At 42.1% G+C, this 25,679-nt stretch overlaps 1 protein-coding gene across 3 annotated transcripts in view; it reads left to right on the plus strand.

The window, feature by feature from the left end:
- Positions 1 to 25,679, plus strand: part of SMG6 (SMG6 nonsense mediated mRNA decay factor) — a 201,254-nt gene that overhangs the window by 459 nt on the left and 175,116 nt on the right. The window contains exons 1-8 of one of the 3 annotated variants that reach the window (XM_010861312.1): positions 7 to 81; positions 1,978 to 3,712; positions 4,256 to 4,448; positions 5,027 to 5,137; positions 8,311 to 8,417; positions 8,651 to 8,729; positions 16,663 to 16,773; positions 17,152 to 17,364. In XM_010861312.1, coding sequence (XP_010859614.1) covers positions 1,983 to 3,712; positions 4,256 to 4,448; positions 5,027 to 5,137; positions 8,311 to 8,417; positions 8,651 to 8,729; positions 16,663 to 16,773; positions 17,152 to 17,364 — 2,544 coding nt within the window. In that variant the 5' untranslated portion in view covers positions 7 to 81; positions 1,978 to 1,982. Of the gene's footprint in view, positions 1 to 6; positions 82 to 1,977; positions 3,713 to 4,255; positions 4,449 to 5,026; positions 5,138 to 8,310; positions 8,418 to 8,650; positions 8,730 to 16,662; positions 16,774 to 17,151; positions 17,365 to 21,424; positions 22,593 to 25,679 lie in introns of those variants that run through there. The other 2 variants (XM_010861313.1, XM_010861316.1) reach the window with 2 other exon arrangements.

Raw genomic sequence — 25,679 nt, forward strand, 5'->3', positions numbered from 1 at the left:
GGGGTCGGGCTCCGCCGCCTTCGGCCCCTCCGGGAGAGCCCAGACCGGGTTCCTGTTTCTGCCCCGTTTCTCACGGCGAAGGTGACTTGTTCCCCATTGCCCCGGCCCTCTCACACCAGCCCGTGGGTTCCCAGCTGTTGGGGGAAGCGACAAGGAGTTGGGCGCCGGGGTCTGGGGGAGGAGGCCCCCCGGAGTGTATGGTTCCCCGAGGAGTCAGCCGCAGGCCTGCCTCGTCTTATTTCCCCTTGGAGAGAAGGGGCTGGAGACTTGAAGAAGAAAAGGTTCAACAGCTTGGGATTTCCTTGCTGAACTTTTTCCCGCAAGGCAGGCTTCTGAAGGCTGCGCCACCGGAGGGATCCAGGACCTCAGAGAGCTGATTGTACTCTGGTTCGGCTTTGTCATGTGTGGGAGCAGTTTTTTTTTTTTTTTTTTTTAATCAGAGAGAATGTCTAACTTGCAAGTGAAAGCCTCCAGCCACACCGGGAAAACACCGGGGAAGATTTTAGTGTCTCACCTCTCCTTGGTTAGTCAGGGGAGTTCGTTTAGGAATGGTAGTTCTGTTTCTGCAGGCTTATGGCCGAAGTTTGTGAAATTGATTTTCTTTGGCCATCTGAATTAATTATTCGGGTTGTTTTCTCTCTCCTCTCTGGAAAGTGGTAGTGGTTCTTCTCTGCCCCCTACCCCCTCCCCACAGCTTACAAAGGCTGCTGAGGGTGAGTTATTCTGGAGTTAAACTGCTTTACCTTTATTCAAAGTGAATGAAGCAGTCTTTTAAACTTTGGAAAATACTGAAGCGGCATCTTAAACTTCAGGGTTTTTGTTTTTGTTTTTGTTTTTTTTCAATTTTGTTACACCCATGGGTGTAAATATTGGAGCATGTGACCTCTGTTATGAGCTTGTTTGCACTGGTGTTAACAGAACAATACTAGAATTTTCTATAGCATTCCATTTTGAGTACTCTGTAATCTCACCAAGTCCAGTTTCTTCCCTCACTGAACAGTTTAGTGGCTATTTACACTTGACTCTCCCCTTAACAGCTAAAGGTAACTGATCAGAAAATTGATACTTGCTTATCTGTCATTCTGCAAGTTCCTGGAGCCTGGAGAGTGGTTTCTGAAGTCCAGTTTTCTTCTTGAGTGCCCCAGTCCTTGGTGTTTTGAGAGCATGTCACAATACTTCCATCATCCTCCAGGGAAAGCTCCCTAATGGAACTTTTTCCTTCTCATATTCCATCATCATAGTAGCAGTTAGTCTCAGTATTCTAATGATGATAGTCTGAGTGGTGTTTCCTTGAAATGACTCTACTGGCTGCTGTTAGAGAGTTAGTGAGCATGAGTGGAGATGAAGAATGTGAAAGGAACTGCTTCCTGTTTGCTTCAACCAGAGGTATGCGATTGGGTAGTTGAAAGCCTCAAGAAGAGGATTGTCCTGGCCAAATTCAGTGACTGGAGTTGCAAACTTTTTCTCCAGAGATATCCAGAACTGTGGATTGTTATATGCATACTCCTCATTTTCTCTCTCTTCCCCTATTAGTATGTTAAAAGGACTCAACCACCCCATAAAAAATGTTAGAGGCAGAAGAGACCACAATGGAGCTGAGAGCTCTATAGTAGAAAAAAAACTCCAATGTAGAACTGGTCAGAGATCTTTTATTCTGACAGTGATGAGGTAGTTTAGGGTCTTGTGGATCCGAGTATGATTTGGGTAAAAATCAAAAGAATATGATTTTTTTCCCCCTTATTTCCCTAACTCAAGTGTAGGTAGCTCCAATATAGTTAAGTTTTTAGTTTTGCCAGATGCTGAACAAATATCTTAAACCTAGTAGAATTTCCATTTCTGCAGAAAGTTGCTTCCTTGTCCATCAATATGAACACTTGGATGTATAATTCTTGCTTTACTTTTAGTGACAGTTTTTTTCTTCTTCTTCCCCTTTATTCTTCCACCTTTTCCTCCCCAACACTCTCTCCAACATGGCAGAAAACATGAAGGAGCCCAGGCAGCGAAAAGATAACAGGCGCCCAGATCTGGAAATCTATAAGCCTGGTCTCTCCCGACTAAGAAACAGACCTAAAATCAAGGAACCCTCTGGGAGTGACGAATCGAAGAATGAAGTTGTAAATGACAGAGATTCTTCTGCTGTTGGAAATTGTACCCAACTCATTAAAGATGTCTGCAAAGACAACCCACAGCAAAATGGTCCTGTAGACTCAGAAAATATTCAGGCACAGGAGTCCTTTCCTGGGACTGTTGGACAAGAGGATCGAAGCCTAAGAATTATTAAGAGAACAAAGAAACCAGACATGCAGATCTATCAGCCTGGAAGGCGTTTGCAGACTGTTACCAAAGAAGCCACCAGCCGGGTGGAAGAGGAAGAAATCCTCAACCAGGTAGAGCAACTGAGGGTAGAGGAAGATGAGTGTAGGGGAAATGTGAAAGAGGAGGTAGTGAACAAGCCAGACAGAGAGGAGGCTGAAAAGAGCCTAAGTGGTGACAGAGTAAGGGCTGCAAAGGGAGAAAAAGGAAAGAGGGTAGAAAGGGGGGAAGGGGTGAAGAAAGCAAACGAAGACTCGGCTCAGGGGAAGCCGGGTTCTGCCAAGCGCTACTCCCGCTCAGACAAACGCAGGAACCGCTACCGCACTTGCAGCACCAGCTCGGCGGGGAGCAACAACAGCGCCGAGGGGGCTGGCCTGACTGACAGTGGAAGTCGCCGCCGCCGCCAGGATCGGACCAAGGAGAGGCCCCGACTGAAGAAGCAGGTGTCTATGTCCTCAACCGACTCCTTGGATGAGGACAGAATTGATGAGCCCGATGGACCACGGAGGAGCTCAGAGAGGAAGAAACATTCAGAAAGAAGCTGGTCTGGCCGAGGGGAGGGAGAGCAGAAAAGCAATGGTAAAGAAAATCGAGGTACTCTTCGAGTCACTTTTGATGCAGAAACCATGAACAAAGATTCCCCAGTGGTGAGGTCGGCCAGGGAAGAGGTGGATAGGTTAAAGCCAGACAAAGGCTCGAGCAGTGGGGGCAAAGGCTCTGAGAAGCCGGAGTCCAAAAACCTGAGACAGGAGCTTCGGGGTCGCGGTCGGGGCATTCTCATTCTCCCTGCCCACACCACCCTGTCAGTCAGTTCAGCCGGTTCTCCAGAGTCGACGCCTTTGGGACCTCGGCTTTTATTTGGAACTGGTAGCAAGGGATCTCGGAGTTGGGGCCGGGGAGGCACCACTCGACGATTGTGGGACCCAAATAATCCTGAACAGAAACCCGCTCTAAAGAGCCAGACGCCGCAGCTACATTTCTTGGACACTGATGATGAAGTCAGCCCTACCTCTTGGGGTGACTCACGCCAGGCCCAAGCCTCTTACTATAAGTTTCAGAATTCCGACAACCCCTATTATTACCCCCGGGCACCAGGCCCTGCCTCCCAGTATCCTTACACAGGCTATAGCCCTCTGCAGTACCCGGTAGGCCCTACAAACGGTGTGTACCCAGCGCCTTACTACCCGGGCTACCCAGCTCCATCAGGACAGTATGTGTGTAGCCCTCTCCCTGCCAGCACCATGAGTCCTGAGGAGGTGGAACAGCACATGAGGAACATGCAGCAACAGGAACTGCACCGGCTCCTCCGGGTGGCTGACAACCAAGAACTACAACTCAGCAACCTGCTCTCCAGGGACCGCATCAGTCCTGAGGGCCTGGAGAAGATGGCTCAACTCAGGTATTGGGGGGGGGTGGAATCCCTATCCTGGCTAAAGGGGAGTAGGAATAAGCTGGAGGTGTACAGGGCCCCATAGCTGAGGAAGGGAGAAGCCTTTCAGGTAAACTCCCGGGTGTTACCTCCCTTTCATATTAATTTTTGTAAGGGAAGGGAAGTTAGAACGGAGCAGAAAAATTTGTTTCTAGTCCTAGAAATGATTGTGCTTCCCACTTTTTAAGAAGAAAAAAATCTTTTAAGAGAGCATGGACTCTGGATATGGAAAAGGAAAGACTTTCTAAAGTGCCGAGAAATAAACAGCATGTACCCTGTTACTTTGGCTGTTAAATTCAGGTAGAGGTACATGGGGAAGAACTACTTTCCTAGACAACTTGTCTTTAGAATGACATTCTGCTGTGCAGAATGGAAGCTAGAGTGAGAGCTATACCTGGTGGCGTTTTGGATTTCCTGCCAAGGAAGGTGTGTGATTTGCAGGGACCTCAGGTCTTGGGTCTAGCCTTCCCTGTGGTATATTTGGAGCTAGAAGTTGCATGTATTTTATTCCAGAGCTGAACTGCTGCAGCTATATGAGCGCTGTATTCTATTAGATATTGAGTTCTCTGATAATCAGAATGTGGATCAGATCCTGTGGAAGAATGCTTTCTATCAGGTGATTGAGAAGTTCAGGCAGCTTCTCAAGGATCCGAATGTTGAGAACCCAGAACAGATTCGGAACAGACTTTTGGAGCTCTTGGATGAGGTAAACCATCATCTTTATGCCCTCAGGATAAAGGCTTCAGCATCCTTTAGTTGTGATGAGTTTTTACCACCCGAAATACTATGTTTTATAATAGAACATTGACGACAAACGTTATGCTCTTTTCTTGAGTTTAGGCCTACCCTACCTCTGTTGCTTCCTTGACACTATAATTTAACCGACAGGTGGAGTTAGTTTTGAGCTTGGAAGCTTTCTGAATGTCTTACCTGGAATGTGTTGTTCATGTGTGTGTGTGTTTTTGACTGCACCTTGCAGCATGTGGGCTCTTAGTTCCCTGACCAGGGATCAAACTCATGCCCCTTGCAGTGGAAGCTCAGTCTTAACCACTGGACTGCCAGGCAAGTCCCTGTGTATGTTTTCATATCTTTAAAACCACAGAAAGGCTTATGCTATCAATTTGTCTTGGGTTTAGTTGGTGGCCACTAAATACTGCACATACCTCCCTTAACATCTGCTGGCTGAACAATAGCAGAACTGTGAAAGGGTTACTTGCCCCAGTTTCTGGGTAGAATGAATCAGAACAGGCTGATTTGGCTGATTCTTATTTTTTCTCTTTATAGGGTAGTGACTTCTTTGATAGTTTGCTTCAGAAGCTGCAGGTCACTTATAAGTTCAAACTGGAGGACTACATGGACGGTCTTGCCATTCGCAGCAAGCCATTACGAAAGACAGTAAGCCAGCTTCTTTATCTTAAATTTATTCATTCACTTAGTAAGCATTTATTTAGTGTTAGTTCATTGGAAGGACTGATGCTGAGGCTGAAACTCCAATACTTTGGCCACCTCATGTGAAGAGTTGACTCATTGGAAAAGACGCTGATGCTGGGAGAGATTGGGGGCAGGAGGAGAAGGGGACGACAGAGGATGAGATGGCTGGATGGCACCACCGACTTGATGCACATGAGTTTGGGTGAACTCCGGGAGTTGGTGATGGACAGGGAGGCCTGGAGTGCTGCGATTCATGGGGTCGCAAAGAGTCGGACACGACTGAGTGAGTGAACTGAACTGAACTGAATGTGCTCGTCACTGTGCTGGGTGTTGAGGAAACAAGAATGAAAGACGAGCGTTCCCCCACTCGTCTGTGGGGGAACAGATGAGTTAAAGCGACAGTTATAATGTAATGTCATAAATACTGTAGTAGTGGTATGTATAGAGTGTAGAGGGCATTGGGTCTGCTATAGACTGATGGAGGGGTCAAAGAAGGTTTCTTAGTGACTGTCAGGTTGAGTTTTGAAACATGACTAGGAGTGGAAGGGGCAGTTTAGACGCAGGGCACAGTGAGAGGACCACACCTTGTTGGGAAAGTAGAAGTCAGCATGCTGATGTCTGTAATGTGGGTTGGGCTGTTGGAGGAGGTAAAGTTAATGAAGTAGGAAGGGATGGATCATAAACTCTTAGGTGTCATGCTGAAGATTTTGGGTTTTTTTCCTGAAAGGAGTGAGGAGCTGTTGATTGATTTTCAGCAAATGGATGGCATAGATATGTTCTTGGGAATCACTCAGCAATTAGATGAGTTTGGGCAAGAGTGGAGGTAGGAGAGTTAGGTATGGGCGTGAACTGAGGTAGAGGAAGTGGAGGTGAAGAGGAGACAGATTGGAAGACTGTAGGGAGCAGCATTGAATTGCCGGCTGGTTCAGTATGAATGTCCAGATCAGAGGCGTGAGGAGGAGTCCAGATCCTCCCCACATTGTGTGTCCTAGAAGAGAGGCTGCGAAGGAGGAGGTTAGTTCTGTTTTGAATCAGCTTGAGTAGAGGAGCTGGATATGAACAAATGAATGTTTTGGTCTGTCTGGAGCTCAAGAGAAAGAGCTGGAGTGGTGATAGAGATTCAGAAGTTGTCAATGTATAGGTGATAGTTGAAAGGACCACCTATAAAGTTGGGAAACTAGGAGAGCCAGCCTGAGAGCAGGGGGTCAGATTTTAGGGTGGTGGTGGGTAAAATGGTCAAGTGCTATAAAAACCCTCACATGTCACAATTGCTGAAAAGTATCGGTTGGGTTGGATGACCTTATCACCAGTTACGTTACTTGGAGAGGATGGAAACCAGATCAAAGTGAATGAGAAGTAGGGTAGCAGATACAATGAGATGGTAGCCTAGGCTGTTGTAAGAAGGCTGTGAAGGCAAGGAAGGAAGGGAAGTTAGTAGTTAAAAGACATAGTGCCAAGAGAAGTTTGCTTTTAAGCTTGGAGAGACTTTAGTGTAAATGTTTGTTGAGAGGAAAGGGCCAACGGAGAGTAAGAGGTCAATTCATTAGAGAAACGAGTGTGATTTATGGGGCAGAGGCTTCCTCTTGCCTTTCTGCTCCTTCTGATCAGTTGCCACGCAGAAGCTGTATTACTAATCAACAAGTACTTGACGAGTCCCTCCTACGCACCAGGTGCCATTCTAGGCACACGTAATTCAGCCTGGAACAAGAACGCCGTGGTCCCAACTCTCAGAGTTTAGTTTGATTAGGGATGAGTACAGGTGTTGGATTAGTAACTGCAGGTGTAGTGACTTCTGCAAAGGGTGTTGTGGGGCTGTGGTATAGGTGTAAAGGGGCCTAGCGGATCATAGAGGCCCGAGGAATCATGGTTAAGCTAAGGCTGAAGACCCAAGATATTAGCCAGGTGAAGTGTTTGTTGCTCAGTCTTGTCCGACTCTTTGCAACCCCATGGACTGTAGCCCACCAGGCTCCTCTGCCCATGGAATTCTCCAGGCAAGAATGCTAGAGTGGGTAGCCATTCCCTTCTCCAAGGAATCTTCCCAACCCAGGGATTGAACCCCACATCTCCTGCATTGGCAGGCTGATTCTTTACTGCTGAGCCACCAGGGAAGCTCCTAACAGTATGTTGTAACAGCATATACATGTTATGAAGTGATGTTCCTTAAGAAGGCTTTTTTGTTGAGCTCATGTCTTAGGGTAGTTAAAGTTTTACTCTTGTCTTCTCATTGAGGGACAGATGCCAAGCCCATCAGTGAGAAAACATACATGTAGTATTCCCAGTCCTGGATGTTGTGGGTGTTTGGTAAAGGATTGTAACTTACTGTTTTAGAGAATTATTGCTGCTGCTACTAAGTCGCTTCAGTCATGTCTGACTCTGTGCAACCCCATAGACGGCAGCCCACCAGGCTCCGCCGTTCCTGGGATTCTCCAGGCAAGAGCACTGGAGTGGGTTGCCACTGCCCTCTCCATTGTGTGAAAGTGAAAAGTGAAAGTGAAGTCGCTCAGTCGCGTCCGACTCCTAGCGACCCCATGGACTGCAGCCTACCAGGCTCCTCCATCCATGGGATTTTCCAGACAAGAGTACTGGAGTGGCTTGCCATTGCCTTCTCCATAGGGAATTATTATTGTCCTGCAAAGGAGATGGAGTACAGTAACACAATACAGTTGTATTTTTGAGGAGAGAAAGATGATGGAAGGATGGAAAGGAAAGAACAAACAACAGTTTTAATACTCTATTTGTATATCACTGTGCATGGCTTGTGGAATCACAGTTCCCCAACCAGGGATCATACTGAGGCCCACAGCAGTGAACGTGCTAAGTCTTAATCACTGGACTGCCAGGGAGATCCCTGTATATCACTTTATAATTCATAAAGTATTCTTACACATTTTCCCTCCAGTTTCCCTGTGAGATAGGTATTTTTATATTCCGATGGAGAAGCTGAGTCCCAGAGACTTAGTTGAGGTTACCCAGCTACTACAAAGACAGGCAGAATGTTTTTCCATTTGACTGGACTTTGTTGAGGATTGCTGGTCCCTTATTAATGTTTCTCTGTGATTTTGACCCTCTCCCTGTCCTTTGGGGTTGAAGTTAGAGTTTCTTGGGTAGATGCTGCTAACTGGTCGTTTCTCCTGAAGGTAAAATATGCCTTGATCAGTGCCCAGCGATGTATGATTTGCCAAGGAGATATTGCCAGGTATCGGGAGCAAGCCAACGACACGGCAAATTATGGGAAGGCACGCAGGTACTGTTGCCTCTTGTTCGTTACTCCTCTTCCCCTGTGTGGCTTTAACCTAGGCCCTGTTGAGAGCAGTGGCCCACCTGAGCTGCGTCCTGTACATACGTCCTACTGGTGCTCCGATAGGCCTCATGCTTTACCACTCGAGGGTTACAGCTTAAGTAGTAAGGGCTATCAGGTGATAAATTGGGAAAGTGTTAATACAGAAATATTTTTTAAAAATTGTTTTTCTGTTCTAGTTGGTACCTGAAGGCCCAGCATATTGCTCCGAAGAATGGGCGCCCTTATAACCAGTTGGCTTTGCTGGCTGTGTATACGGTAAGAAATTTTGGATGGGGCAGTATTTTGCAGGCAGTATGTAAGATATATGGATTTTGATAGCATCAAGTCCTGGAACTAGAACTCATCTGAACACCCAACCCAAAGTATACCCCCTTCTGTCTGCCATCCTCACACTCCTTTTGTTAACTGTTGCTTTCAGAGGTAAGCTGTGAGGGACTTTTCACTTCAGTTGAATCCACTTTCACTACACGTAAGTTCCCAGGGGAATGCTTATGTGGCAGCCAAACATTACTCGCTGTTTTTGACCAAGGTTTCTGCTCTGAATCTTGTCTTGTTTCCCTTCCCTAGGTTGAACTAGGTTACTCATCTCTAGAAGGAAAGGAAGGCTCCCTGTATGTCTCCCCTTTTAAAGTCCTCAACTAAGTATACCCTTCCTTCCTTTTCCCGGATCATCACCTTATTCATCTGAGCTGATTTTCACCTTAGGAGTCTTTTTAGCAGAAGCGCAGTAAATGCCAAATTGTACCTGTCTGATCTTGCTGAACTCCTCTAAATGTGGCTCTCACAGTGAGCCTTGGGATCTGACAGAGCCCCTAGTAAGGAAACTGACTTCAAGGGGGAGGGGCCAATTGCAGGTACCAAAGGTTTAAATACAAGGGGCAGTTAACGTGTTCATTGGCAGGGAGAGTTTTCTTAACGCTGTAAAATTCATTGCCCACATAAACAGCGTTTGAATTGATATTTTTATCCTTTATTCCACACACACAAAAATTCCTAACACTTTAATTATGGATTGACATTGTTAATAAGGAATGGGGTTTAAGGATACACTTTTTGCGGAATCTATGAATTTCTCTCTCTCTGCTTTCTACCTCTGTCCTGTTCTCTTTTAGATATGTGTTGAGATTTTTTTCTCCCCTCTTTGTGACTTTTTCTCTCCCCTTTAGTCTTATTTGTTAACTAGAAAATATAAAAAAAAAATTTCCCCTCAATGGCTTTAAAAAAATTGTGATAAAATTCATGTGAGAAAATTAACCATTAATTACGGTCTGTACCTAGGAGTGAGATTGCTGGGTCAAATGGTAATGCTGTGTTTCCCTTTTTGAGAATCTGCCAAGCTGTTTCTTATAGTGATTGCAGCATTTTATATTTCTGCCAGCGGTATAGGGGAGTTCCAGTTTCTTCATGTTCTTGCTGATGTTTATTACTTTTCATTGCTTAGAGTTTGACCAACCTCGTTGGTATGAAGTGATATCTCATTGTGGTTCCCTCCTCCCTACCTGGGGACTGTTTTTTGTTCTTCTTTAGTATATTTTTTAAATTTTTTGGTCAGTTTTAGGTTTACAGAAAAATTGAGCAGAAAGTACAGAGAGTTCCTGTATACTTCTTCAACTCCAAGTTTTCCCTATTATTAACATCTTTCATTAGTATAGTACATTAGGTATAGTTAGTGAGCCAGTACAGGTACATTTATTAATACTAAAGTCCACAGCTTACACTTGGGTTCACTTTTATTCTTGTACACTCTGTGAGTTTGAACAAATGTATCCATGTGTCCACCATTACAGGATCACAGAATGTTTTCAGTGCCCTAAAACTAATAACCCTGTGCTTCGCCATTCACCCCTTTATCCTTCTTCCCTCCCCCAGGCCTCTGTCAATCACTGATATTTTTTACTGTCTCTCTAGTTTTGACTTTTCCAGAATGTCATATAGTTGGAACCATCCTGTATGTAGCCTTTTCATGTTGGCTTCTTTCATTTAGCACTTAGAGGTATTTTTGTGACTTGATAGCTCTTTTTGTTTATTGATGAGTAGTATTCCAGTGTATTGATGTACCACAGTTTATCCATTCCCCTATTGAAGGACATCTTGGTTATTTCCAGGTTGGAAATATCCTTGGACTATCAAATGCTAGAAACATTTGTGTGCACGTTTTTTTGTGGACGTAAGTTCTCAACTCATTTGGATAGCTACTTAGGAGTGTGATTGCTGGGTTGTGTGGTTAGGGCATATATAGATTTGGAAGAACCTGTCAAACTGTCTTCCAAAGTGGCTGTACCATTTGGTGTTCCCACCTATTGCTGTGCATCCTTTTGAGCATTTGGTCTTGTCAGTGTTCTGGATTTTGCTCTTTCTAATAGGTTTGCAGAATCCTATTTGTGTTAGGCTTTGTTTTAACTTACAATTCCCTAATGACAGATGATGTACAGCATCTTTTCATATGCTTGTTTGCTTTCTGTGTATTTTTGGTGAGATGTCTATTTAGATCTTTTGCCCATTCTTAAATTGGATTGTTTTCTTATTGTTGGCTTTTTTTTTTTTAATATTTGGCTGTGCTGAGTCTTAGTTGTGGTATGTAGAGTCTTCAATCTTCCTTGTGGCATTCAGAATATTTTAGTTGTGGCCTGTGGGATCTAGTTCCCTGGCTAGGAATCGAACCTAAACTCCCCTGCATTGGAAGCATGGCATCTTAGCCACTGGACCACCAGGGAAGTCCCTGTTGTTGAGTTTTCAGAGCTCGTCTATTTTGGATACCAGTCCTTTATCAGATATGTGTTTTACAAATATTTTCTCTCAATCTGTAGTTTTTATCTTCTTAGTGTTTCTCACAGAGCAGAAGTTTTTAAAATCAATGAAATCTAAGAACTTCATCAACTTTTTTTTTTTATGGATTGTGCTTTCAGTGTTGTATCTGAGAAGGCATGGCTAAACACATGTTACCTAGATTTTCTCCTCTGTTATCTCCTAGGAGTTGTAGAGTTTTACATTTTGCACATAAGTCTGTAGTCCATTTAGAGTTAATTTCTGTGAAAGGTGTAATGTCTATGTGTAGATTCATGGTTTTGCATGTGGGTGTCCAGTTGTTTTCAACACTATTTGCTGAAAAGACTCTGCTTTCTCCTTTAAACTGCCTTTGCTCCTTTGTCAGAAATCAACTGACCGTATTTGTGAAGGTGTGTTTCTGGGTTCTGTATTCTGTTTCATTGATCTACTTGTTTATTCTCTGGCCAGTTCCACACTGTCTTGATTACTATAGCTAGCTTTATAGCAAATCTGGAAGTCAGGTAGTATCAGTATTGTGTAGGCTATCCTGGATTTTTTTTTTTTTTTGCCTTTTCACGTAAACTTTATAATCAGTTTGTGTGAAGTGGTAGCTCACATTTGATTTGCACTTCGCTAATGTTTAATGATATTTAGCATCTTAGTAAAGTAATGCTTAAAATTCTCCAAGCCAGGCTTCAGCAATATGTGAACTGTGAACTTCCTAATGTTCAAGCTGGTTTTAGAAAAGGCAGAGGAAGCAGAGATCAAATTGCCAACATCCGCTGGATCATCGAAAAAGCAAGAGAGTTCCAGAAAAACATCTATTTCTGCTTTATTGACTATGCCAAAGCCTTTGACTGTGTGGATTACAATAAACTGTGGAAAATTCTGAAAGAGATGGGAATACCAGACCACTTGATCTGCCTCTTGAGAAATTTGTATGCAGGTCAGGAAGCAACAGTTAGAACGGGACATGGAACAACAGACTGGTTCCAAATAGGAAAAGGAGTACGTCAAGGCTGTATATTGTCACCCTGTTTATTTAACTTCTATGCAGAGTACATCATGAGAAACACTGGACTGGAAGAAACACAAACTGGAATCAAGATTGCCGGGAGAAATATCAATAACCTCAGATATGCAGATGACACCACCCTTATGGCAGAAAGTGAAGAGGAACTAAAAAGCTTCTTGATGAAGGTGAAAGTCGAGAGTGAAAAAGTTGGCTTAAAGCTCCACATTCAGAAAACGAAGATCATGGCATCCGGTCCCATCACTTCATGGGAAATAGATGGGGAAACAGTGGAAACAGTGTCAGACTTTATTTTTGGGGGCTCCAAAATCACTGCAGATGGTGACTGCAGCCATGAAATTAAAAGACGCTTACTCCTTGGAAGGAAAGTTATGACCAACCTAGATAGCATATTGAAAAGCAGAGACATTACTTTGCCAACAAAAGTCCGTTTAGTCAAGGTTATGGTTTTTCCAGTGGTCATGTATGGATGTGAGAGTTGGGACTGTGAAGAAGGCTTAGCGCCGAAGAATTGATGCTTTTGAACTGTGGTGTTGGAGAAGACTCTTGAGAGTCCCTTGGACTGCAAGGAGATCCAACCAGTCCATTCTGAAGGAGATCAGCCCTGGGATTTCTTTGGAAGGAATGATGCTAAAGCTGAAACTCCACTACTTTGGCTACCTCATGCAAAGAGTTGACTCATTGGAAAAGACTCTGATGCTGGGAGGGATTGGGGGCAGGAGGAGAAGGGGACGACAGAGGATGAGATGGCTGGATGGCATCACTGACTTGATGGACGTGAGTCTGAGTGAACTCCGGGAGTTGGTGATGGACAGGGAGGCCTGGCGTGCTGCGGTTCATGGGGTCGCAAAGAGTTGGACATGACTGAGCGACTGATCTGATCTGATCTGATCATATGCTTATTAGTCTGTTCAAGTCCTTTACCCATTTTTTTAAAATCAATAAAATAAAAAAAATTCTTTTAACTTATTTAGTTTTTAATTGAAGGATAATTGCTTTACAGAGTTTTGTTTACTGTCAAACCTCAGCGAAAATTTTAACTGTGATCACACAGAAAGCAAAATTTGCCGTCTTTAAAAGCATACTGTTTCAGTAGTGTTGAGTACATTGCCGTTGTTGTGCAGATTAATCTCCAGAACTCTTTTCATCTTACAGAACTGAAACTCTCTACCCATTAAACAGCAACTCTCTGTTCTCCCCTCCCTCTGGCCATTGGTAACCACCTTTCTTCTTTCTGTCTCTGTGAATTTGTGTACTCTAGTTACCGAATATACATGGAATCAAAAAGTATCTGTCTTTTTGTGACTGGCTTATTTCCCTTAGCATTAAATCCTCAAGGTTCATCCATGTTACAGCTCATGTCAGTTTTCACCTTAAGGCTGAGTGATATTCAGTTGTGTATATATCATATGTTGTTTTTCATTTCATTTCTCAATGGACGTGTCTACCTTTGACCATTGTGAATAATACCACTACGAATATGAGTGTACAAATACCTCTTTAAGACCCTGCTTTTGATTCTTTTGGGCATATACTCAGAAGTGGAGTTGTTGGATCATGTGGTAATCGGGCAATAGCATTTTCAGTTTTCTGAAGAATCACCATACCAACAGCTGTACCACTTTATAGTCCCACAAGGATGCCAGTTTATCTGCGTCCTTGCTAAAGCACACTATTTTTTGTTGTGTGTGTGTGTTTTTGAATAGTAGCCAACCTAATTGCTTTCAAAGCTGTATGGCATTGTGGTTTTGACTTGCATTTCCCTAATGAGTACTGGTTTTTTATGTTCTTGTTGGCCATCTGTGTATCTTCTTTGGAGAAAAGTCTGTTCAAATCCTTTGCATAATTTTAAACTGAGTTGTCTCTTTGATTGTTGAGATGTAGCAATTCTTTACGTAGTCTGACCTTAATCAGATACGTGATTTATAAATATTTTCTCCCATTTTACGGGTTGTCTTCTCACTCTCTTGATAGTGCCCTTTCGACAAAGTTTTTAATTTTGATAAAGCGTGGTTTATCTATTTTTACTTTTGTTGCTTGTGGTTTGATGTCATAGCTAAGAAACGCTTAACCAAATTAAAAGTTAAGGTTTCTTATTTATTTAAGCGAAAATGCAGAAAACTATTAAAATAGTTTTAATTCCTCTGTTTAGGTCACTGATCCATTTTTGGTTAATTTATGGTGTGAAGTAAGGGTCTAATTTATTCTTTTGCATGTGGCAATCTAATTCCCTTAGCATCATTTGTTGAGATTATTCTTTCCCCATTAAATAGTCTTAATACTTTTAAAAGTCAGTTAATGTATGATAAATTTACTCCTGGACTCTCAATTCTCTCTCTTGTGAGAATACTATGTTGTTTTAATTACTGTAGCTTTGTGGTAAGTTTTTAGACTGGGGTATGTGAGTCTTCCAACTTTGTTCTTTTTCAGCATTGTTTGGTGGTCTGGGGTTTTTTGGAAAGCCATATAGATTTTAGGATCAGCTTTTTCTTTTCTGCCAAAAGAGTCACTGTGATTTTGATAAGGATTCATTGAGTCTTTAGAGGGCTTTTGGTCTATTTATGTCCTTACAGCACTAAGTCTTTTGCTGCAAAAACATAGGATATTTTCCGTTTATTTAGGTCTTCTTTGATTTCTTTCAGAAATGTTTTGTCATTTTCAGTTTAAAAGTTTTGCGTTTTCTTGGTTAAATTTATTCCTAAGGTGTAAATAAGGTATGTTGTTATTTTGGATGCTATTATGAATTATTTCCTAATTTCTTTTTCAGATTGTCTATTACTAATATACATAAATACAACTGATTTTTGAGTATTAATCTTGTGTCTTCCCTCAGTGGTTTGTTGCCACACAAATTAAATTGTTACGTGTTTTTTTCATGGACCTCTGACCTAGGTTAGTACTCTTTGCAAGTTCTTTTCTTCTGTCCCTCTTTTTCTTTCTCTGTCTTAACTCAATTAATTGTCTTTTAACATCACTTTCTCAACTTTTCTGTAACTTTTCCTTCAGTGGATCCCAAGTATTTGCTGAGAACATGCTGTGCAGGTTTTGCTAGGTAATTTGATACGGTTTCTGTCCTGAAAAAAAACCATTGAGAAGACAAGTGTGTACAGACAACAGTACAAGTTGCACTTGATAGCATATGATGCAACTGATTGTTGGAAATATAATTTTCTATGCCACTAAGAAGGAAAAATGTGAGCTAAAGTAAGATGATGGTAGATATTGATTGTGAGTTGTATCTTGATTTCAGAGATGTTAAAATATGAAAAAAATCATTGTGGGACTGATCAATTACTGTAAAATCACGGGAGTGGCATAATTAGAATAACATTAAAGATAGCTTTCATTTAACTGACTGAAACCATGTATCAGATATTCTGTTAAACGAACAATTATGCGAATTTTATTCTTTTCAGGAGCCATATATGTTGGTGAATATCTTCATTTTACAGATAAGGAAATTTTTCTAGGTTGACTTTCTTAGGCTTATACCTAATTGGTGGCAGGACCAAATTCACACTCAGGCAGTCGAGCTTAGAATGTGTATCTTTAACCATGTTAGATGATTGCAAGGGGGCACTTTTAAAGAGTAAGTAAGTGCTGGGGAGAGAAGGAAATAGTAGTCTAGGTACATTTCGAGACAGGGAAAGGGTAAAGATGTATATGATAGATAGAAAGGCTTTTGATTTTCTTTCCTTCTAACCCTCTCCCTTTGATTTCCTTATTAATTGGTTGTAGAACTGGACTTGAAGTGTTTATTTGCTGAATGCATTGAGCCATAGTTTCCTTTCCTCAGTAGAGTCAGTACCTTGTAGTGCAAACATGAACTTAGGAGCCAGGGAGGCCTTGGTTCAAATACTAGCTTCTCAGAGGTTTGGCTTTGAGACCTTATTGGCCAAGTTATATAATAATCTTCCTGAACTCCTGTCTCCTCATCGTTAAAATGGAAATAATAATGTCTACGGGGCAGTTTCCTTGGGTTTGGAAATACTGTTTCTGAAGTGCTCATCATTTGCCTCACAGTTACGCTTAATCAGTGATATTGCCATTGTTATTTATAATTTAAATATGATAGTAATTAGTACATGCTGACCATTTTCTTTCTCTGAAGAGAAAATGTAATTGCTTTCATATTTTGTAAGGCTTTTTATTCTTTTCCCCTGCTTTTGAGTGTGTGGCTTTAAGAGTAGCTCACATTGTAGACATAGTCCTGGGTGAGAAGAGAGCTCTGTTGTCATCACCGTGGCTTCTTCTATGGATAGCTTTCTCATTTTCTTGTTGGAATTCCTCACAGCTTGGGAAGGATGGTAGGGTTTCCTGGGTTGGCTGACTCAGGCTGGAGTCTGGAAGAGAACTGGTTGACTCAGTGTCTCTGACCTCTTTCTGCAGAGGAGGAAGCTGGATGCTGTCTATTATTATATGCGCAGTTTAGCTGCCAGCAACCCTATCCTGACTGCCAAGGAGAGTCTCATGAGCTTGTTTGAAGAGACCAAACGGAAGGTGAGTAGGGATGCAGGCAAAATCATTTCTTCCTAGAAGAATGCATTTCTGTTACTGTCTCTGTGTCCTTTAGGAAATGACTCAGTGTCCTCAAGGGGTGCTGTTGGTCTGTGCCATAGAGTCAGTCTCTGTGCAGAGCCAAACTCGTCTTTAGGAGAGCGCTCCACGAGGGCCTTTGGGTGTACGTGTTCCACAGCATATGGTTTACAGAATAAGTAGCTTTTATGAGACAAAACAGATGATACTCTGTACTTTGGAACTATGGCTAAGTCTTTACTTTTTACAGTTCTTAGCGAACAAGCTCAGGTGAGATGAGCACTTCTCTTTATTGGCTGAATACCAGGAGAGTCTGAGCTTACATGTTTGTATGTCATACAGGCGGAACAGATGGAAAAGAAGCAACACGAAGAATTGGAGCTGAGCCCTGACCAGTGGCGGAAAGGGAAGAAATCCACTTTCCGGCATGTAGGAGATGACACCACTCGCCTGGAGATCTGGATTCATCCATCCCATCCCCGGTCCTCCCAGGGCACCGAGTCTGGGAAGGATTCTGAGCAGGAGAATGGGCTGGGCAGCCTAAGCCCCAGTGATGTAAGTTCCTGGGAGCGATGTCATGAGCACGACTAGCTGAGTAGGCGTGAGAGCCTGGTGCATGGAGCCATGGAGCACTGCGCAGACGTTTCCCATTCATCTCAGGGAGTCAGACCACTTCAGGCTCCCTGATGCTCTATACATGTCCTCCACCTACATTTCCTTTATCTTTACTATGCGCTTCCCTCTTTCACCACTGTGTGGCACTACAGAATTTAGTAAAAGCTTTTCTAGATGAAGATGAATTTAGAATTAAAAGTTTTTTGCTGCCCTGGGTTCGTAGTCATCAGTATGATGCTTTAGGATTCTGGGTGGGATATTTGAAACTAGGGAGAGGACACAGTAATTGGAAAATTGCAGATGGCGGGTTTATCGTGCCCTGAGAGCAAAACTTATACAGTGAATGGCTAGATGAGCTGGGACCAGGTCTTGAAAGGTCATACAATAAGTAGTTTGACCTTTTACCCAGAAAGTCATAGGGAGCCATTGAGTGCTTTAAATAGGGAAATGTCAGGTGTGCATTTTAGAAATAGAACTCTGGATGTTTTGTGGAAAGTTTGGAGAAGAGTAAGACTAGAAATAAGGAGAGTAGAAGGGTGCAACAGTAATCCAAGTGAGATGTGAGAAGGAACTGAACCAGGAAACGGCTTTGGAGATGGGGAAAAGTGAACAGAGTATATTAATGAGGTTGAATCCAAAGGGCTTAATTGGGCATGGGAGCTGAGAGAAGTAGCACTTAGGTTTCTGACTTGAGAACTGGGTGAACTGGTCCATTCCCTGAGATAGAGAATAAAGGTGGAATTGGTTTTAAGAAAAATACGATGAGTTTAGTTTTGGACATGTTGGAATTTCTGTAGGACATTGACGTGCAGATACTTAGAGACTATCAAATATCTGAAACTCGAGAGTGATTTGGGCCAGAGGTGAAGATACTTGAAGGCATCCTCTTATAGAGATACTAAAGTCATGAGAGAGAGTTGATTCAGCTACTCAAGGAAGGGACATAATGATAAATAGGTTGAAGACCTATGAAAGAAAGGAGGTAAATGGCAGGAAAATGTCCTTGCAAATGATGAGAAAGGAGTAGGATCCAGAGCACAGGTGAGGGGGATAGCGGAAAAAAAAGAGAGATCCGTCTTGTGCTTGAGGGAAAAGAGGAATGGATAACGGGGGGTGCAGGTAAGATCGTGAGTATTGTAGGAGGAAGGTGAAGGATGGCCTTTTCATGTTGTCTGTTTCCTCTTTGAAGTTGGAGGGTTGGCTGTCTGCTAAGAATGAGTCAAAGGTGGTGGGATAGGAGGACTCATCCTTCAGGGTTTAATTTAGAATTCCCTTTATCTTCCTCTGTCTTTGGTCTTCAGCTCTTTTCTTGATGACTTGGGAAGAAGTCATTGCTTATAAACGAAACTACCAGCTTCCTGTGTGCCATGGTGTGCATGGGGCCCCAGGACGTGAGGGTGCTTCAGAGGGGTTGCTACTGTGGCAGAATCCTCACTGCTGCCGCTTCTAGTTTGGATGGTACCACCTTAGACCGGAAGTCTACTTGAATGGGAGACAAACTGTTCTATGGGATTAGCTCCACTGTGTGTCTTTAAAATGAAAGCAACAATGACAGTTTGAGAAAGTATTTTATGGCATTTTTTAGGGAGTATCCCTCATTAAAGTTATAATTAATGTTTTATAGATCTCTGTCTTCCATTAGGGGTTTTATTTATTTTTTTAAGTAGTATGTTTGTAAGTTTGTATTTTTATTCTTTTTAAATTATTTTTATTTTTTAATTGTAGTATAGTTAACTTACAATGCCGTATTTGTTTTTGGTGTACAGCAGAGTGATTTGGTTATATGTTTTATGTATATATATATATATTCTTTTTCATATTCTTTTCCATTATGGTTTCTTACAGGATATTGAATGTAGTTCCCTGTGTTATATAGTTAGATCTTGTTATTTGTCCATTCTATAAGCATTTGATTGTGCTACCTCTAAACTCTGAATCCATCCCTCCCTTACGCCATTCCTCCCTTGGCAACCACAACTCTGTTCTCTATGTCCGTGAGTTTGTTTCTGTTTCGTAGTTAAGTTCATTTGTGTCGTATTTTAGATTCCACATGTGCGTGATATCACATGTTGTTTGTCTCTCTCTCTGACTCACCTCACTTAGTATGATGAGTTCTGGGTCCATCCATGTTGCTGCAGTGGCATTATTTCATTCCTTTTCATGGCTGGGTGCTGTTCCCTCACACACACACACGCTCACATGTTCTTTATCCATTCATCTGTCAGCGGACTTTTAGGTTGTTTCCATGTCTTGCTGTTGTAAACAGGGCTGCTGTGAACATTGGGTCGCGTCTATCTTTTCAGATTAGAGTTTGTCTGGATATATGCCCAGGAATGGGATTGCTGGATCATATGGCATGTGTTTTTATTCTACGTGCATCTAAGAGAGGCATTTTCAGCTACACGTTTGAGCCATTACATTTTATTATATTTAGTACATTTTTAATTATGCAAGTAATATATTAATGTATTTTTAGTAAAAATTTCAAATAATTACATATATATGCAGAGTAAAATGTGGTAATTTGTTTTCTGAACGATTGGTGAAGCTCTTTGTATGTTTTCAGCCTCTGCATAATCCTGGAGTAATCATTTCCCTTAATTTCTTTTAAAGTTACATCTTTGGGTTTGGACTCTTAGTTCTGTAATACCAGCACAGGAGGAAGAAGCCTACAGTTTCATAGCTCTCTGTCCAGCTAGGAAACCACACTGCCTTTTTTGACTGTTTTCTCAGGCCCAGGTCATCTTCCCATATCCTTTTCTTTGATACAGCGGGCCTCAAGAACTCAGTTCACTCTCTGTTCCCCAGAACAGGAACATACATTGGATGAGAAGTGAGAGTTTATTCACAGACATTTGAGTAATTAGGCTTTGGAAATGCAGAGATGAAAATAACCAAAGATGATTTCTAGCCTTAAGGAGCACTCTGTCATGTGGGGAAGATAGAAACATAAATATTTGATTATATTATAATGCGGTGTGCTGTGATAAAGGCAAGCATGAGAGGCTATGGGAACAGGAATTAAAGGCACCTAAGGGGTACAGTTAAGGAAGGCTAGACTGAGGAGGCAATTTGCAGCTGAAGGATGATGTCAGGGCATTTCTACTCTTGAGGCATGAAGGCTTAGGGAGCTGCAAGTCATTCAGTGTGGCTGGAGGCTAGAATGTGAGCAGTGCTCTTGCTGGAGATGTGAGTCATCCTTTACCCCTTCTTTTTCAGTTAATACCAAGGGCTATTACTCTGCCTCCTAAACATAATTTTAATCCATCTACTTTTCTCTTATTTCTACTACCACTGTCCTGGTCTAAGCTGTCATTCATCATTTCAGTAATCCACAGATTATTGAAAGCTCTTAATGGTCTTCCCATATTTATTCCTGGTCCTCCTTAGGCCTTTCTTTTTAGGTAGTAACCCAAATGAGCTTCCAGGTACACATTTCTGATCATGCCACTTCCCTCTTTGACAGTCTTCAGTTGTTTCTCTTTGCTCTTAGAATCAGGTCCAAACTCCTTAAAATAGTTTACTGGGCCCTGCAAGATTGGCCTCTGCTACTTCTAACCTTATCTTTAACCTCTCCACTGCCCCCACCCCCGACTTTGTTCTTGTCCTTTGGCTATACTGGCTCCTTCCTTGAAGGGCCCAGCTTCTTCTCTGGCCCTTGGCTATGACACATTGTCTTTGCATCTCTGCCCTTGGCTATGACACATTGTCTTTGCCTGCAGTTCTGCTCTCTCTTAATCAGCTCCACTCTGACTCATCCTTAAATTCTCAGAGTAAATACCACTTCCCTTTTCCAGGGAAGCTTTTCCTGATCCCTGAGCCTGGCTGTTTCCGTTTTGTAATGCCATGTTTCTAATTAAGTAATTATTTATTTATTTTTGGCTCTGCTGGGTCTTTGTTGCTGTGCAGGCTTTTCTCTGCCGAAAGTGGTGGCTACTCTGTAGTTGCACTGTGCAGGCTTCTCATTGAGGTGGCTTCTTTTGTTGTGGAGCACAGGCTTTAGGGCATGTGGGCTCAGTGATTTCAGCTCCCATGCTCTAGAGCATAGGCTCAGTAGTTGTGGACCATAGGCTAAGTTGGCTCCTTGACCTGTGGGATCTTCCCGGACCAGGGATTGAACCCATGTTTCTTGCATTGGCAAGCAGATTCTTTACCACTGAGCCACCAGGGAAGCCCTAATTAAGTAATTTTAGATGCAGTTTTTCTCTTGTTGGTTGAAGTCTCTGTTGTTAGATTCAAGCCTTTGTGAAAGTGGGGTCCATATTTGGTTGTTCATTGCCTTATCCCCAGTGCTTGCGTATAGAAGATTCTAAATAAATCTTAGTTGAGCATATAAAGGAGGGGAGGAAAAGTGAGGGATGAAACTGTAGAATTAGGAAGGGCCAGGTTCTTCATAAATATTGAGGAGTTTGAGTATCTAATATTAAGGACTTTAAGCAGGGGAATCACATAATCAGATTATATAATGATCACTCTTTTCAACACTTTTAATGTTGAAACATATTTTTTTTAATTTGTTTTTTGTTAATTTTTTTCTTTGTTTTTTAAAGGAAAAGTTTTTTTTTTTCTTTTTTAATTGCAGAGATAACACCAATTCACTGAATCTAAGTCAAACAAAAACAAAGTTGAAAATGAGATTCACTTGTTTTCTTGCCTTCAGAGGCACCACTATTAACTATTTGGAAGTTCTTTCAGACATTTTTCTAAATTTTTACAGGTGTGTGTGTATGTATACATACGTGCCTACAGACACATGCAATGTATTTTTAAGCAAAAATGGGTTTATACTATATATAAACAGCATACAGTTTGCTTTTCTGAATTATCCACTGGACATACATATAGTCACTTCTGCTATAAGGTAATACCTGCGTTCCTAAAAATCACTGTGCTATGCAAAATTGCACGATAAAAACCACAGAGCTGACGGGGAAAATGGGGTTAGGAGAATAACACTCAAAAGCTTCCTCAGTGACATAGTTCAAAAAAGAGATAAGAACCTAAGAAAACAGTTGTTGTGTTTTCTCCATGTTCATTGGTTAAGGAGTATGTACATACTATCTTGAAAAAGACATAAAGTTTACTTGTAGAAGTGGGTTTGGAAGCATTGCCGCTTGTGAGTTCTTGTGAAATGACAGAAGGAGAGTCACTTGAAATTGGACCTGCAGGTAGAACGCCAGATGGGCTTAGGCGTGGCTCACAATGCAAGCACACGTGGTGAACTGCAGGAGCTGGTGAATGCTTGGGGGGTGTGTGTGTTTTGTGTATTCCTGTGCAGCTCCGTTCAGCTGGGTGGAGTTTTCTGTGTTTACCTGTTGTTTCTCCTGAACAAAATAAAAGTTTGTGTTAGACTCACATTGTTCCCTAATAGGTTGATCATGATGGAACACATTTATGTCTTCAAAATAAGGGTTACAGCAGAACTGTGTTTCCACTTGCCCAAGAATATCTTTTTTTAGTACGTCCTTAGTATGGCTGTATGATATTTTATTATAAACGTGTATGCCATGTATTTATCTGTGTAATTTAAATATTTGCTTGTGTTTTACTTGCTTATTCACTTCAGTTGTCCTTTTTGAGTGATTAGCTTTGACAGAAGTTGCTCCTTTGACAACTCCTGGAGAGTTTCTAGCACAGACTTCTACAGTTGCTACAATTGAGATCCATGAATAAGAAACAGAAAATTTGGCTTCAAGTGGTTGTTAGTAATGATAGTCAGCTCCAAACTAGTTTGTTCTCTCTCTGCCAAGCGTGAGCTTTGGCTTTCTTTCTGAGTGGCTGCAGGAGGTTAGCTTGTGGGTTGTTGGTTTTCAGCCTTGAGATGTGGTTTGGGTTAAACATGCAACCTGGGGAGGGACTGCCAGCCCCAGCTGTAAGTGGCATCCTCTGAAACTATTGCGCCTCATATTTAAACTGTCTCCCTGCCAGCTAGGCCACTCCCAGTTCAGTGTCACTAGGGTTCCAAGCATTCTTTATTTACTGAATATGCCTTCTGCTGTGTCTCAGCTCCCTTTGAAAATCAGGAAAGTGTCCTATTTAGCAAATGAGTTGTCGCTGAGCGTGCGTTAATCTAAGGATATTAAATGATGGCATCAGAAATAATGTTCATACTGAAAGGTGAGAGTCTGTTGGAAATGCTGAGGATTTTCTGAGACCTGATTGCTCTGTTATCAACATCTCGAATGCAGTGTAGCATGTGTCCATCTGCTGGTAAAGAATGAGCAGATGATAGTGAGAGCTGTTCGTTAGATGTTTGTCTCTCAGACTTCAGTGAGTTCTGTTGTGGCATGATTTGGTTTGCCATGCTCAGCATTTTCCTCAACCCATTGTGATTGTTGTATGTATAACACCCTTGGTGCTGTATGTAGAAATATGTCTTTAGACAAGGTAAATGTCATTGTATATTTGGCCAAGCTCTCGCCAGACCTTCTCTTTGGCTCCTCTGAAATATTTTTGGAGGGTCAGACTAGACTGAATCTCAGTAGCTACTAATACTTGTCATTAGGCCTTTCCTTATTTGAATCTTATTATTTCACCCACCAAATTATATTGTTTGCCTTGGTCTTTTTTTTTTTTTTGCTCCTCATCCTTCTGTCACATTCCATTATTTTATTTCTTTGCATAGTATCTTTTTTTTTTTTTCCCCAGGATTTATTCAGATCTGGAATTTAATGCAGTTACCCCTGAATTTTTAGAGCTGAAGACTAAATTCTGGGTCTAGTGCTTAACCAGACTGGTTAACCTGTACTGTTGTGCCAGTTTTGTGCTAAGATCATAAAGATAAGTGCAACATTGTTATTTCCTCAAAGTGTTTAGAGCCTAGTTCATGGGTCAGCCAGCTTTTTTTATGAAAGGCCAGATAGTAAATGTTTTGGATTTTGTAGGCCATATGGCCTCTGTTATTACTCAGTTTTGCTGTTTTGGTGCCAAGGTAGCCACAGACAAAATGTAAATGAATGAGCATGGCTGTGTTGCAGTAAAACTATTTACCAAGACAGGTGGCAGGCTAGCTTTGGCCTGCGGGCCTAGTTTGCCAGCCTCTGGGTGAGTGGGAGGAATGGCTCCATAAAGAGAATGTTTCCGTCAACAGTTGATTATTGTTGTTTGTGGTAGTTATGTTCTGTGAAGTCAACATAGACATTGACTGAGCAGGTACTGAACGCTCTTAAGGGAAATTCAGGGTTAGGTTCCTATGAGCCTCTGGTTACAAGATTTTCATCTACTGATCAGTACACGTCTATGTTTCAGTTTAAAGACACCTTATTTAATATATTGTTGGTTCATTAACATTGAATTCATAACCAACAGCACCCATCATGCCCAAGCAAACTTACCTAGCACATGTATTTTCTCCTTAAGGCACATCACAGCCTTCTTGTGTTTAGGAATATTAGCATTTCAGCACTGTGCTTGGGGACCATTTTAATCAGTGCATAAAAATGTGGAAAATGTGGCACTAAACAGGCCACAGAAAGGACACTTGTTTCAAGTGTGAGAGAATCACCTTGCTCAGTCTCAGCAGGGAATGTGCTTATCAGGCGACTCAAGTTTTTTTGCTGCTCTGTGCATGTTCACAAATGACTGTGAAAGCACCGTGACTATTGATTTTGGTGCTACTAATAAGTTTTAGTGAGTCTGTGAATTCACAAATGCAAAATCCACAGATGTGAGGACCGCCTATCGTAGTGTCGTGAGGGAGTATGTCTTGGGTGCTGTGGAAGCACAGAGAAGGGCATAGTCCAGTCCAAGTGGAGGCATGGGTTGTGGTGGGGAAAGGAAGGGCCAATTCAGAAGGATTCCAAGAAAAGTTAACTAAGGAGAGTGAAAGAGAATGTTCCGAGTAGGAGGAACAGCCTGAGCAGAAACAGAGGCTATGGACACAGCAGAGGGTTTGCAGGGTATCTGAATCTGTGATAATTTGGAGGAGGATGTGAGAAAGCTGGAGTGGTAGAAAGACTGAACCTTCCACAAGAACCATTCTCTGGTTTGGTGCTGTAGGTATACATGGGCGTGGTGATCAGGAGGTTGGTCTCATAACATCCTTCTGGATTCTGGAAATAACATTTTGTTTCTGGAATTTCTCATTGTTTCCTTGTCGTGTCTGCACTGCTAATTCAACAAAAGCAGTACCATTCCATTCATTAAGTTTGGTAGGGTGAAAGTTGACTGAATTTTTTTGCCCTGCAGTTTGCTGATTAAAAGGACTACTCTTTTAGATTGTGCTTTAGGCGAACTAATGAACGTGGAGAAGGTAC

Source organism: Bison bison, unplaced genomic scaffold (assembly GCF_000754665.1).
Source record: "Bison bison bison isolate TAMUID 2011002044 unplaced genomic scaffold, Bison_UMD1.0 scf7180017864472, whole genome shotgun sequence".
Taxonomy (NCBI): Eukaryota; Metazoa; Chordata; class Mammalia; order Artiodactyla; family Bovidae; genus Bison; species Bison bison.